The sequence below is a fragment of the Phyllostomus discolor genome, chromosome 7 (genome assembly GCF_004126475.2).
Source record: "Phyllostomus discolor isolate MPI-MPIP mPhyDis1 chromosome 7, mPhyDis1.pri.v3, whole genome shotgun sequence".
NCBI lineage: Eukaryota > Metazoa > Chordata > Mammalia > Chiroptera > Phyllostomidae > Phyllostomus > Phyllostomus discolor.
The window spans coordinates 91,974,202-91,988,058 of NC_040909.2; the positions used below are offsets into that span (position 1 = coordinate 91,974,202).

At 37.6% G+C, this 13,857-nt stretch overlaps 1 protein-coding gene across 2 annotated transcripts in view; it reads left to right on the plus strand.

Moving 5' to 3' along the window:
• Window positions 1-11,686, plus strand: part of XKR4 (XK related 4) — a 451,436-nt gene extending 439,750 nt beyond the window's left edge. Inside the window, exons 3-4 of one of the 2 annotated variants that reach the window (XR_004904345.1) lie at window positions 1,101-3,263; window positions 10,943-11,686. Coding sequence is in view for 1 of the 2 variants with exons in the window: in XM_028533925.2 (XP_028389726.1) it covers window positions 1,101-2,047 (947 nt within the window). In the remaining variant the exon portion in view is untranslated. Of the gene's footprint in view, window positions 1-1,100; window positions 3,444-10,942 lie in introns of those variants that run through there. The other variant, XM_028533925.2, reaches the window with a different exon arrangement.
• Window positions 11,687-13,857: the final 2,171 nt, after the last annotated feature.

Below are 13,857 nucleotides of genomic sequence, written 5' to 3' on the forward strand. Positions count from 1 at the left end.
TTATTTCCATAGAGGGAAAAAGACTATAAGTTGGCCTGGTTATGATCAGTAACAGAATCTGCTGAAGAAAAACCAGCAGGACTTTAGAACACAAAAAACCATTTGTAGTATAGGTAAGTTTTGGTATAACTCATTAAGTGGATGCTGCAAATGCAAATTACTATAACATTTAAGTGACAAATTGGAATTCCCCAAACAAGTGCTCTCCTGAAAGAGGCCAGTGTGTTTTTAGTGAGCCCTGTGGACGTCTGGACCATAGAGACAATGTTTTAAATTAGGTAAATGGAGCAAGAGTGAAAGGAAAAAATACAAATGATTTTAAAATTTTGGGAACATACTTTTAAGGAGGAATACTAACCAAATGGGCTGGTCAATACTAAGTGGTTGAGAAGTGATTTATGTACAATCTTTAATTTATAAGCAAATAAGAGATGAGAGTGAGCACATATTTTTTTGTTTTCTCAAAAAAAAAGGGTAAGGCTGTGGGAAGAGTGTCAGATTATGTTAGGACAGACTCCACACCAGATATCACAGGAAACACTACAAAGGAGGTTCTGTGGATTCTTTTTCTTATTTTAGGAAGCAGTCAACTTTCTTGTTTAGAAGCAGAAAGGTAAACCAGCTAGCCCCTCAAGTTTCCTGGCATTATTCATGCCTTTTGATCACAGACTCTCAGAGCTGGCAGGGAGCCTTAGAGATTACCCACTTTGTAAAGGACACCAGATTAAACAATTGTCCAAAGTCATTCAGGTAATATGTAGAACTTCCATTCCACAATTATATTCTCACTACACAAGACTACCTCCTGAGCCTTAGATAGGCTCAAATACACGGAAAGTTAAACCTCACTCTGTTTCCAGATCCCACACCCCATGATGGCATTGAATAGTATTTCCTTTAGCTCCATATGGTTGTGCCTCATAAAGGACAGATACTAGTAGCTCCACCTAAGTGTTTAGTCCAGCTAAAATGCAAAGAAATTATGAGTTTTGCTGAGATGAAAGCTAGCCTGTCTCAAGCCCCCAGCCCACATGATTATATTTCTTGAAGACATACCGCATGTCACTTTTGACAGAATGTCTTCCTGTTTGCCTTTGTAGGTTTCACAGCAGCAGCTTCCCTTGTGTCTTTGGCTTGGGCCTTGGCCTCGTACCAGAAGGCCCTCCGGGACTCTCGAGATGACAAGAAGCCCATCAGCTACATGGCTGTTGTCATCCAGTTCTGCTGGCACTTCTTCACTATTGCTGCCAGGGTCATCACCTTTGCCCTTTTTGCCTCGGTTTTCCAGCTGTACTTTGGGATCTTCATCGTCCTTCACTGGTGCATCATGACCTTCTGGATTGTTCACTGTGAGACAGAATTCTGTATCACCAAATGGGAGGAGATCGTGTTCGACATGGTGGTGGGGATCATTTACATCTTCAGCTGGTTCAACGTCAAGGAAGGCAGGACACGCTGCAGGCTCTTCATTTACTATTTTGTGATCCTTTTGGAAAATACAGCCTTGAGTGCCCTCTGGTACCTCTACAAGGCTCCCCAGATTGCAGATGCATTTGCCATCCCAGCGCTGTGTGTGGTGTTCAGCAGCTTTTTAACTGGTGTTGTTTTTATGCTAATGTATTATGCCTTCTTTCATCCCAATGGACCCAGATTCGGGCAGTCACCAAGTTGTGCTTGTGAGGACCCAGTCACTGCCTTCACTCTGCCTCCAGAAGTGGCCACAAGTACTCTGCGGTCAATCTCCAACAACCGCAGTGTTGTCAGTGACCGCGACCAGAAATTTGCAGAGCGGGATGGGTGTGTGCCTGTCTTTCAGGTGAGACCCACAGCTCCATCCACCCCATCATCTCGCCCACCACGGATTGAAGAATCTGTCATTAAAATTGACCTGTTTAGGAATAGGTACCCAGCATGGGAGAGACATGTTTTGGACCGAAGCCTCCGAAAGGCCATTTTAGCCTTTGAATGTTCCCCGTCTCCTCCAAGGCTGCAGTACAAAGATGATGCTCTTACTCAGGAGCGGTTGGAGTATGAAACCACTCTGTAAAACAAAAAGACTTGGAGGAGCCACAACCGCCAGATAAAGGGGTGATGGCAGGGCTATGGCAATGATGAAACTCTATTCTAGTGTAGGGAGATAAGCTGTCAGACTCATAGGCTGACCATCCTAGTGATTACTGTCTGACCCTCCACCAGCGGACTGCCCCCTGCTGGTCTTCTTTAAAAACAGCAGCCCTACAGTCTCCTCCACCTGGAGGGAATATGCCAGCTTAGTAGGGACTCCTTGTTGCTACCAACTTCTGCACTGTCTTTCAGCGCATCCACCAGAGGGTCCTATGATTATGGAAAATGTTGCCTCTTATCAGTAGGGTGTTTTGATGAAATTAACTGATGTTTGCATAAGAATATCCTTAGTTATACACACATACACACATGCACACACATATGCATACACTAACACACACACACACACACCAGTCCTTTGTCAAAATAGCTTAGGTGAGTGTTCTTGATGCAAAGCTCTGATTCTCACAGGAATATACAAACAAAGAGAGAATATATCCCTCAAGACTCCAGGAAAAAAGTAGTACTGCTTAGATAAGAATTCCTAAACCATTCTCATTTGGAAACCAATACCACGTGTGAAAAGCCTGTCCAGTGGACAGCAAATTTGTGTGTTTACATGTGTATTAGAATTGATGGCATGGTTCATTTTCAACACATTTCAGGATTGGTTTTTTGTTTTAAAATTTCAGTTGAGAACATCTTTTATGACAGAAATCCTATGCAGCACATGTATGGCTTTTGGCAAGACCAATGAGCTCAATAACTTAGAGATGTAAATTAAATGGTAATCATGATTCAGTATTGAACTGCAAAAAATTTAGTAAGTACAGGAAGAGGAAGTGGGAAAAAAGGCAAAATGAGCATCTGATTTCTCAGCCAGTGCAGCTGACATGGGAATATAAGAACAGATCAGCGGGAGAAGACCAGGCTGTAACTGGATGTTTCAGGTCACAGAATGCGTGGCTCTGTGTGATCACCGGTAGGCTCAATTCCAGAACACGCTATGCCTCATCTTTCTAGTGCCAAACACCATCCAATCATGGAACTGACATGGATAACTGAGAATGAGTGGCATGAGCCCCACGAAGCAGAAGCTAGAATGAACAATCAAGTTCTCCACTGTGTACAGACTCCCCCACCACCACCAATTCAAGGTCAAAGTGATGTATCTTTTAGAGGCTTTGGGACACTGTTTAGTAAGTATGAGCTGACAAATACAGTGAATGTGCTATGAGAAAACCCTTCTGGACTGATTGAGGGCTTATTACTAGATCCAGCTAAGATCTGTATTTGAGTCATTTGTAAAGTTGTACTCGTACAACAAGCTTCTGGTTTTAAATACCTCCGCGCAGCAAGTAAATGTTCCCCGCTTTCTGTTTCCAGTGTCCTCGGTCATGGTGCTTTTTGTTGCATTAAAAGTGCCGGTCAAACTTTGATAGTATTTTTTTATAGTTGGTGCAGAGTGGAATAACTCATGGATTATCTCAATATTTTTATAATAAAAAATATAGGGTATACATATAGGCATCATCACTTTTTTTATAGACCTGGAATCATTTAAAATACTTTAAGCATCATAATTACGTGGGGTGTCAGAAACTGGTCCACAAATTCTATCAGCCAGCCTCTGCAGATTGAGAACACTTGTCTCTTGCAAGATCACCCTACTTTGCCATGTCGGTGCCCCCAGGAACCTGGCCAGGGGTGCTATCAGAATATCAAGTGATGAAAGAATCAGCTTAATTAGAAAGGGCTTGTCAAGACTGGCCATTGTTTCCCAGGAAGTCAAAGATGTAAATGATTACTTTCATCTATCCATTATGACAAACCTGACTACAGTGGAAGATGTCTTAAATTTTCTTCCCTGGTTTTTATATTAACCCAACTGATATATTAAATATTAGTCAAGTCTCTAAAAAAAGGGAAAAAGTCAGTTTAACTTAATTATCCAGTTGTTGGGACTATCCATTTAACCTAAAATAGTCAAGTTCTAGAGCCACCACTTCTAATGGGTGTGTCACACAGAGACTGCTGTCCCCATGATGACATCCACAGGAAATGACAGAGCACTCAACCTAGGACTTCTTTTGGTACAAAGCCCCAAAGTGATGTTTAAAAAATAGACAATTTTTATCTGTAAATATACTTTCCTATTACGCCATGATTTGATCCTCCAAGCAAGATATTTTCAGTAAAATCAATATATCTTTTGTTCGGATGTGAAAAGATTACCTAGTCACCAGTAAAGGCCCAGGAAGATACTCCTCTTGTCAGCAATTGATGAAAACATTCTACCCCCATTATAGAAAGAAAAAAATTATTATATTGGCAAATTCTTCACTTTTGTGCATAACCATGAGTTACTAGCTTTATTATTTCTGAGACAACTTTTAATTGATGATCTTTGGAAACTGAATTGCTCATTTGAACTGTACCTTTGAATTTCATGAGCAAATAGCCAATAAGAGTATAATAGTGTCAATCAACACAAATGCTACAGACCCCATCACTCTTCAAACATGTAAGTCCTAAATCATTTCTCAACTTCATCCCTCATTGAGCATGTTAAGAGTCAAAATAAGTGCTATGTGAATAATAAAAACTATGTGCTGCGCTTTGTCTTGGAGGTGAGAATGCAGTCAGGAGGGTGTAAGAAGTTTGAATTTTTTAATGATTTCCCAAATACTATAAATACTCTGTTATCCAACATACTTGAAGGTTATGTTTCAGTCAAAATTCTTGTTAAGGAAATGACATGTACTATATATAATGAATCACAAACTTTCTCATGATTATAAGAACAAAAAAAACCTTACTTCCATGGTTAATCATAATTTACTTACTTCCATGACTTAGAAAGCATTGCCATCTGGCTGTGTAGTGATGACAACTCAATAGTTTCTAGATACACAGATAACAGAGAGTTTAAAGTATTAGGATTTAAAGAGACATTGTCAATGTATAAAGGAACAAAGTTTGATATTTGTATTTATATTTTAGTTCTTCCTAAGCTTTCATTTTCAATCTGCCATTAAACCCCCCACAGGGAGGAACTGGGGAATCTAAAAGGAAGAAGCCATGGTTTGCATAAAAACTGGAAATGTTGTGAGTTCCAGCTTCCTGTGTATGAGTTTACTAGATTCTTTAATCTTAGTACTCACTTTTTGCATGAGACCATGAAATTTTCTAAAAGAAAATATAAATTGCTTTCACTTTTTCACTTTCAAATTAGCATTTCTAAATGAAACCATATTTAAGATTAAAGCACATGTATATCTTAACCACACAGATTTCAAGCATTTGTGTGGAAGGAAAAAAACAATTTTTATATAAGTCAAAGTTTGGTCCCCCCAAATGACTATGTCCTTTAAATTCTCTTCACACATTTACATTGTCCCACTTAACTATATATTTTCTAGTTCAGTAATGTTGACTTTGCAGACACCGAGTTATTATTCATTTATAATAATGCTGTGAACTCAACAAATATAAATTTTTACTGACATGAAAAGAATATGCAGTTCAAGTATTAGGGAAATATAAAATGTAAAAGTAATCTGAAGATAAAAGTAGAGTGAAGTATTTATGCTTAATTTCTAAATGCCCAATTTATTTTGATCTATGAATAAATGAAGTGATAGTACTGAGCATTTAAAAGTCAATAAGAAAAATTGAAATCTCGATGGTTTTTAAAAAATAATCATATATCTGCATATATGTCGTATATCACACACACGCACACCATAAAGTAACAGACAAAAAGGGTGAAGTATATGCTCTTCTTTTATGCATATAAATTGTTATGTTACTAACACATGAACTTTTAGACAAAAAGTTTTCCCTCTTCATTTTTCAACATCAGCCCAAGCATATAGTGCCTGTCTACAAGACAGCAACACACCTGTGAACTTTAGATGGAAATACCTAGACACAAGCTAGCACTTTTAGCTTGAATGAGCTTTATCACTTCTTAAGGATCTGATGTTTTAAGCAGCTGAAAAGAATGGTTTTGAGTCATTTCAAAGTTCTTTCTCTGAACTGATTGAATTGAGCAAAGAAAACCTCTGGTGCCCTTACCAGGATTATGTAAGGCTACACATTTGCCTTTAAATGTACCAAATGCCATTGAGTAGAAAGAAGCTCTAACACAAGTTAGACAAGAATCCAGAGATATTTTTCTAATGAGCCATTTTCCAGACTAAATGTGTGCTCCCCTGCATACTCACACATCTTTGCCATTAGCCATTGCTGTTTCTATACAAAGCTTGGATGAGATGCCTGCATTTTTATGTTTCTGAGGAGAGTTCCTTAGAGCCTTTTTAAAGATAGCTCAGACTGCCTTTCAGAAATAGAGTTTGGAGCATGGTTGACAAGCATGGTGAAAACACAGCAGGACTGAAGTGGTTGTTTCTATAATTTCAGTGATGGACGCAGATCAACTCTTATTTGTTTATCTTCAGCAATCCAATGTCACATTGAGAACAATCAAAATTATTTCTTTAGCCAGTCTGTGACTCATAACACCCCTTATCCCCCACCGCCATTTTCAAATCTCTGGCCCTTACCTGTATCAGGCTGTGAAATGATACAGTCAGCTGCATTTCCTCTCCTCACTCAGGCCAACTGCATTGTCCACAGCAGACTCTCTATGGACAGGGTGCCACCTAAAAATGTCCAGATGCCACCTAAAAATGGGCATGTGGGAAGTCTCAATATGGACCTGTGTCAACAGCCTGAACAGCATAATTACTCATTCAAAAGTAAAACTCTGTGAAATGTGGGTAGAATTACATAAAAACACAATGAGCCATTTAATTTTGCTAATTGTAGCAATTAGGCTAGCTCACATCCAACCTGCTCTGACAGCAGAAAGCCAAGCAGAAGTAGCAGTGAGCCATTTGTCCATAGAAATAGGGGTTCAGAAACTCTCACTTGAGTGTATGAGGCATCATATTGTTTCACCATCCACCTGAAGCTTTCTCTAGATTCCAAAAGGAAAAAAATCAGATTTTGTTTTATTGTATCCAGTGATCTAGCCCAGAAATGTAAAAAACTTGAGCCAATGTTCTGTGGCCAAAGTCCTGCTAAATAAGGGATGGTATAGTGTCCCTGAAATTTCTAATTGTTTAGCTAAGACATTTTATGGATACAATATGTCAGGAACACTGACTAAATCAAATTTTTGCTTTCGTTATTTTTTTTCTCTTCAATTTTTTTTACAGTTCAGTTCCCCATATGAGTAGCTTTCCATGATGAAGAGTGGATCATATGCCCGGTGCTGCACTAAAGAGCTTTATGTATGTGATCTGACTTAACCCTCACAACCATCTATGAGCAAAGTACAATTTGCAGATGACAAAACTTAAGCTCAGAGATATTAATAAATGACCAGAGGTCCCACAGCTAGGAAACAGTGGAGATAAGAGTTGAACACAACTTGTAATAACTTTCAATAATTGCAAATCCTTTTAGAAGACCAAAGAATACTTTCCTACCAAAATCTATTTCTGATTTGTCAAGATTTCAGGGAAAACAAAATTATGGCCTGAAGACCACATTTTTCAAAGAAAATTTCATTTAAAAGTCAAAGATGCCTTTCAAAATGAAATGTTGAAAATAAAAAAAAAGTCATTGATGAGAAATGAAAGTATCTACCACCTGTAACTGAATTTTACTTCAACTCCCTAATACATAGTAGGTAAATCAATCCTACTCCTCCATCCTAGTCAGCTGTCACCCTTCACAGCCCTGCTCTACACTAAAGTAAGTAACAAATATAAATTAACTTGATGGTTCTTCACTTATATTCTATACATGGATGCTACTGTCATCTGATGAGACAGACTAAAAGATAACTAAGTCTCACTACTTCCTTTGACATCCTGATGAGAGAGAGAGAGAGAGAAAGGAAAGATAGATCAACAAATCTTTAAAATGTCATTGTTTTATTCTACTGCTGTAATTTTTCCCTAGATTTTATTCATTTGGTATTTTCCAGGTCACAAAATATAATAGTATTATTATACCACTCACTAGCTTGACCCATCATATAAATCTAGGAACCTTACCTTAGATTGAAAGTTTAGATGCAAAGAATATAGTAAATATTTGGCAAATATTTGTTGAACTGATTATAAAATAATTAATGTTTCATCTCCCTCCTCACGTTAGATGTAACATGTCTGCATTCTATAGGAAGGCAGAGTTATAACCCATTTAATGATATTGTATAGTAAACGGTGTGTGTTGTTGTTTGAACTGATGCTAAAAAGGTAGCCAATAAGCCCTGGCTGGCGTAGCTCAGTGGACTGAGCACGGGCTGTGAACCAAAGTGTCGCAGCTTTGATTCCCAATCAGGGTACATGCCTGGGTTGCAGGCCATGACCCCCAGCAACCACACATTGGTGTTTCTCTCTCTCTTTCTCCTTCCCTTCCTTCTCTAAAAAATAAATAAAATCTTTAAAAAAAAGGTAGCCAATAATAAACCAAAAATTTTCTCAACCCTGATGGTCATTAATCTGAATTTAATGTATTTAAAATCTTAGTAATCATCTATCTTCCTACTTTGATAAGAGTTAAGTAGATCTTTATGAAGTTATATTGTTAGAAGTCACCAATTTCTATAGAATATAGCATCTAAAAGAGACTCAAGTGTTACTTCCACATACTGTTATAAATGAAACAACTGAGCTTTAAAGAGTTCAGGGAATGTTTATAATCAGGACTTCTTCAATCATTCATTCAAAAAGCATCACCTATATGATTCATGCTGGGCAATAAATGGTCAAGTGCAAAAGGAATCTCACATTCCAGCAGCCCACACCTGGCTATTGGTAGCAAACTAAGACTCTTCTGACTTTAACACTACCTCTTTTCTGCTCTACCACACTGCTTGTCTTTTTACTACCTATATTTAATCCTATATTACAGCAGTAAAGAAACATAAGCACTTCTAAGATTGTATTATGTAAACCTCCCAATGAATAATTGCCATGCACAGTAACAAACATGAGGTAATGATGTAAGTCAAAGATAAATAAACAATGCTTATAAAGAGAAAATTAATTTTATAATTTCTTTTAATGCCACTCCAACACTAAATATTTTTTAAATCAAGATCACAAAGCAATGAAAAAGCTAAAATACTCTTTTGGCACATAACCTTTGACTCAAAACAATCAACTCTGGTCAAACTTTGGGGATATTCCTGAGAATTTCTTTTAAGAAGAAGCATGAAATTAGATGCCTCTAAAATGTCTGAAGAATTTTTTAATAGGCTACTTCTCTGTCCTTCAGGAAACATCCTTCATTAGCCTATACAATAGTTCTCCAGCATACTACTTATTTAGGAATAACAAATTTCCAGACATTAACCTCAATTATTGCAACCTGAGAGGTTGTGCTAAAGCCACTCTTTGGATGCCCTGAAGAGCAACCCTGTGCAGCATTACCTTCAGAAGTTAGGACAATCGGACCTACCCTGTGTGGATACTGATGATGCCATTATATCCAATCCTAGGCTCTCTGAAGTGTGGCCCACAGTGATTGGATTCCCACATTGCTAAGGAGTTCATTGTTTAGAGATAACTATTGGCTTGCATAACTAATTTTTTCTAAGTAAAATAATTCTGGTCAGGGAATGTATAAACCCATAGGTCCTCTATGGAGTAAAAGGAATGAGAGACATAGAAGCATATAAATTTTTACAAGTTCCAAAGAATTCAAAGAATTCTTTGGTGAGTCCCAATAGGTATCAATAAAACAGTTGACTTAATCATGTTTAATCATAAAGGCACAATTTTTAGGTTTATGCCCCCATTACCCTGATCATTGACTGCTGTTTTAGCCATTGCACTGGACAAGAAGAGCATAGTTTCTCATGCAATGTCTGTAGAACAAAGATCATGTTTAACAAAAGAGATTAACATCAAAACTGATTAGTCAACTTGATAAGCAAATATTACCAGCACAGTGCCAACACAAATTTTCTCTTGTGCTATTATTGAAAACTTTCACTTACTCTGTTATTAGAGTTTCAGAAAATGTAAGCTTTCGTGTTTTTATTACACACTCATCTGCAAAATTAAGCTGGTGGTCCCCTTCTCTCTCCACTGCTTGATTTGCATTAAAATGGGACTAATCAAATTCTTATTTAAGTGCTACAAATATTAACAAATAGAGATGTTGAATTTAAGCTAATTTAATCTTACTGTTCTAAATGCATTATGGTATGAAGTTGTATCAAATCAACACTTAATTATTTCAAATTAATTCATTATCAGTACATTCTAAAACACCCCTAAGTGTGCTGAAAATATATTTCAGGTTTCTGTTATTTTAAGAAATTCCTCTTTGATTAAAAACCAATAGAACATGTCTTAATCAACATGGGCATTTCAATCCATTGTGATTCTGGAAAATGAGCACTTTTGTTTGGGTGTGTTTGGTGCTGTTGCATTAACTTAGCAATTAGCCTGCGACCTGTGGCTTTCTGTCTGGCCCACTGTGTGTTCTTATTCTTTTCAAGTTGGGAGCAATAGCACATCCTCCTGTAACCAAAGGAGGTCTATCAGCTAGTCAAAGAATTGTCACTTTATATCCTTCTTTCAAAGAACTAAAATAGTCCACTTCCCTTATTAACCCTTCTACTGTATTGTGCATAGAGAAGGAAATGGATCTCTGAAGTACTTTGTGAAACGCTGGGGTGAAACATTTTCTTTGCTCTGAATGGCTTGGTGTTGCATGAAAAGAAAGAAATCTCTCCTGCCTTGAGAAGGGATAAAGGGACCCAGACAGCCACACTCACACGGCAAGCCTGGACTGTCACAAACTGTAGCATACTGCTGATGCCATTGATTCCCTTCTTTTCTTACAGAACCATCTCGGAACTTTCAAGCTTTACTGAAGGTGATTTGCATTAATTAATTCAACAGACCCTTGAATCTTGCAAATTCTTGACTTGTAATTTTGTAGCCCAGCTACAGCAAGGGAAAATTAAGCAATTAGTGGAAAGGAGCACTTCGTTCTGTGTCATGAGGTGATGTGCCCAGGCCTGAAGAGAAAGACCCCTTTGAAGTAGCGCACTCACGAATTCGTGCTACCTGCTTCCTCATCATTCATGCTCTGAATATTCATCCACTTCATTTGCTGTTGCCAGTAAGCACTGCTTTTGAAAAAAAAGGAAAAAAGCATCAGTGGATTCTTGGGGGCTTGAATAGCTCAGAAAATGAGTACTGGGTCAGAGGGACTCACTATAAATGAATACAAATTTACTTGTGATTGAAAGCAAAAAAAATGGTATTGCATTTGTTTAATGATTGATCTGAGGATAGCCACTGCCCTTACTTCATTTCTTGAGAGCACCATTATCAACATTGTAATAACAAATTCATAAAAATTGAATTTCAGAAGTAAAATCTGTACAGATATAGCAATTGAATAATTTGATTCCTGCCTTCCTAGATGATGACATTGCCAGTTTCAAACAGAAGCATTTGTATGTGGAATTGGTTCTCCTGTCACCTCTTAGACCTTTGCAAAACCTTGGTTGCAAGGTCTAAAATCACCAATTTCACATTATTAACTCACTTATACTAAACAGAGGTCCCAATTAAAAATCGTGGTTCTTTCCCTCTTGCTTCTCTGTTTTTTAAAGACAGCTTTGAGCTGCAAGGTAAGAATGAATTGATTTCATGTTATAGTTTCAGAGTTTGGAACAAAGTCAAGCACCTATATGTTGTTACAAAGTTCTCTAATCGATTTTGCTATGACCGTTTCTGGAGTTAACTGTAGATGAATGAGTAAAAGTCATCAGATGTATCCAACATGCACTCTAATAGAAAAATAAAAAGAAGAAGCAGGGATCATTTTCCTTGTGTTTCAGAAATGCTTCTCCTTCCTAAGTGATCATCTTGGTGGTTAACTCCAAGATGTACCAAGAACTATTGAGCAGTAGTCCCAGTTTTAGGCCACAGTATTATGCTGCATCCCCTCCTCTGGCAAGTCATTTTCAGAACTAGCTCTTGGCACAAGCACTAAAAATTAATGGTAAAAAAGTGGCCTACCATCATGTAACTTATTTTTAATTGCAAAGCAATGGAAATTAGTAAGTTGAAGAAAACATTAGTTTCCTGAACTCCAAAGCCAAAATAGGCACAAAGATACTCTAATATACAGAGTTGATTGACTGTGGAGACACAGGAGCAATAAACAATAGTCTTCTACAAGGCTTATGAGTAAGAGTGACTATAAGTAGTGTTGGACAGAAATTTTCTATTAATGTAGAGCCCTGGGTGTAGTGATTGAAGAGGAAAACTGTTATTGCATTGTCAGGAATATTTGCCTTTTTATGGAGCAGAAGTTCAAGGTAGCCCCTGTTGTCTTATAACTATAACAACAGATGTGTCAATTTATGAAAGGCCAGGGCATGCCTGAAGTGGAAAGATAGAGGAGACGTCATCTGTTTCATGTCTGAGACACTGTCCTTAAAGGAGCTTTACCCCATGACACTTCTCCTTGGTCACTGGCCCCCGTGTTGCCAAAAGCTCTGCATGCCAATAGCTTCTGATTGGTTATAGCATACAATACTTTAAGGTAGTGTAAGTACTCTTGCTTGTAGTACATGAACCATTGAATTATCACTCATTTTAACAACAAGGACATTCAGGGTTGCCACGGCTTTGCCCATGATTCCATTGTAAATATATCATCACATTACAAAAACCACTGTGTTCATATTCACTAAACTAGGTTTACAAGTATTAACTGAATCATTTAAACATGTCTTAGATCTTGATTCTGTCATTATCTAGCCTTTGCACTGATTCCCAAATTAGAAAAATAATTCTTGTGAGAACGATTTTCACAATAATGGAAGTGAAAAAAAGTGGACAATTAAGTAATTTTTCAATGTAGACAAAACTGCTAGACCATTGACAGCCCTAAAGCTCTGATTGTCCTCATGACTAAATTTCCTCTCATTGGGGGCTTTTAACACCTGAATTCTCCAGATGATTGATAAACCATCTTCACCAAACTGAAGTGTCTCATGAATGCAAATATCCCAATGAAAAGTGAAGAAGTAGGCCACTCCAGGAGTAAATTTGGTCTTTGTGATGTCATACATCTGGATATTTGGGAAAATATAGGTGTTTGAATAATACAGTTTTTCATCTGGTTGTCTGGTGTTATCTAGAGAGGCAGAAGATACTCAGGTGTTGTAGGTAATGAATTTAACTTTCTTGGACAGTAATCTGTTGCTGGTGATATTCTACTGCTAAATAAAATCTCTTTGTTGTGCAAAGAGAAAGAAATAATGCAGAGAAAATGCTACTTGATTTTTACTTACTTTCTACAAACACATGAGTACGAGAATTTGGAGAGGCTGTCCTATGTGTGTTCAGACCTGATTACACCACAAACTTCCTTCAGAGCAACAGGTCTGGAGGCTTGCCACTCAGCTCCTTCCTGGCAAGGAATCTTTTCATTCAGCCCTTTTCCACCCTTCATATTTATAATTATCCCTCTGCCCCAGGCATACTCTTAATCATTCACAAAGTCTGACAGACTTGTTCAAAGGAAATATAAATTTGTCAACCTTTATTCTTCAAATGAAAGTTTTAATTTTAAGGATTTCTTTTTCTAAAAGATTTGATTTATCTATTTTTAGAGAGAGGGGAAGAAAAAGAGAAAAAGAGAGAGAGAAGCATCAATGTGTGGTTGCCTCTCCTGAGCCACCTATTGGGGACCTGGCCTGAAAGCCAGTCAAGTGCCCTGACTGGGAATCAAACC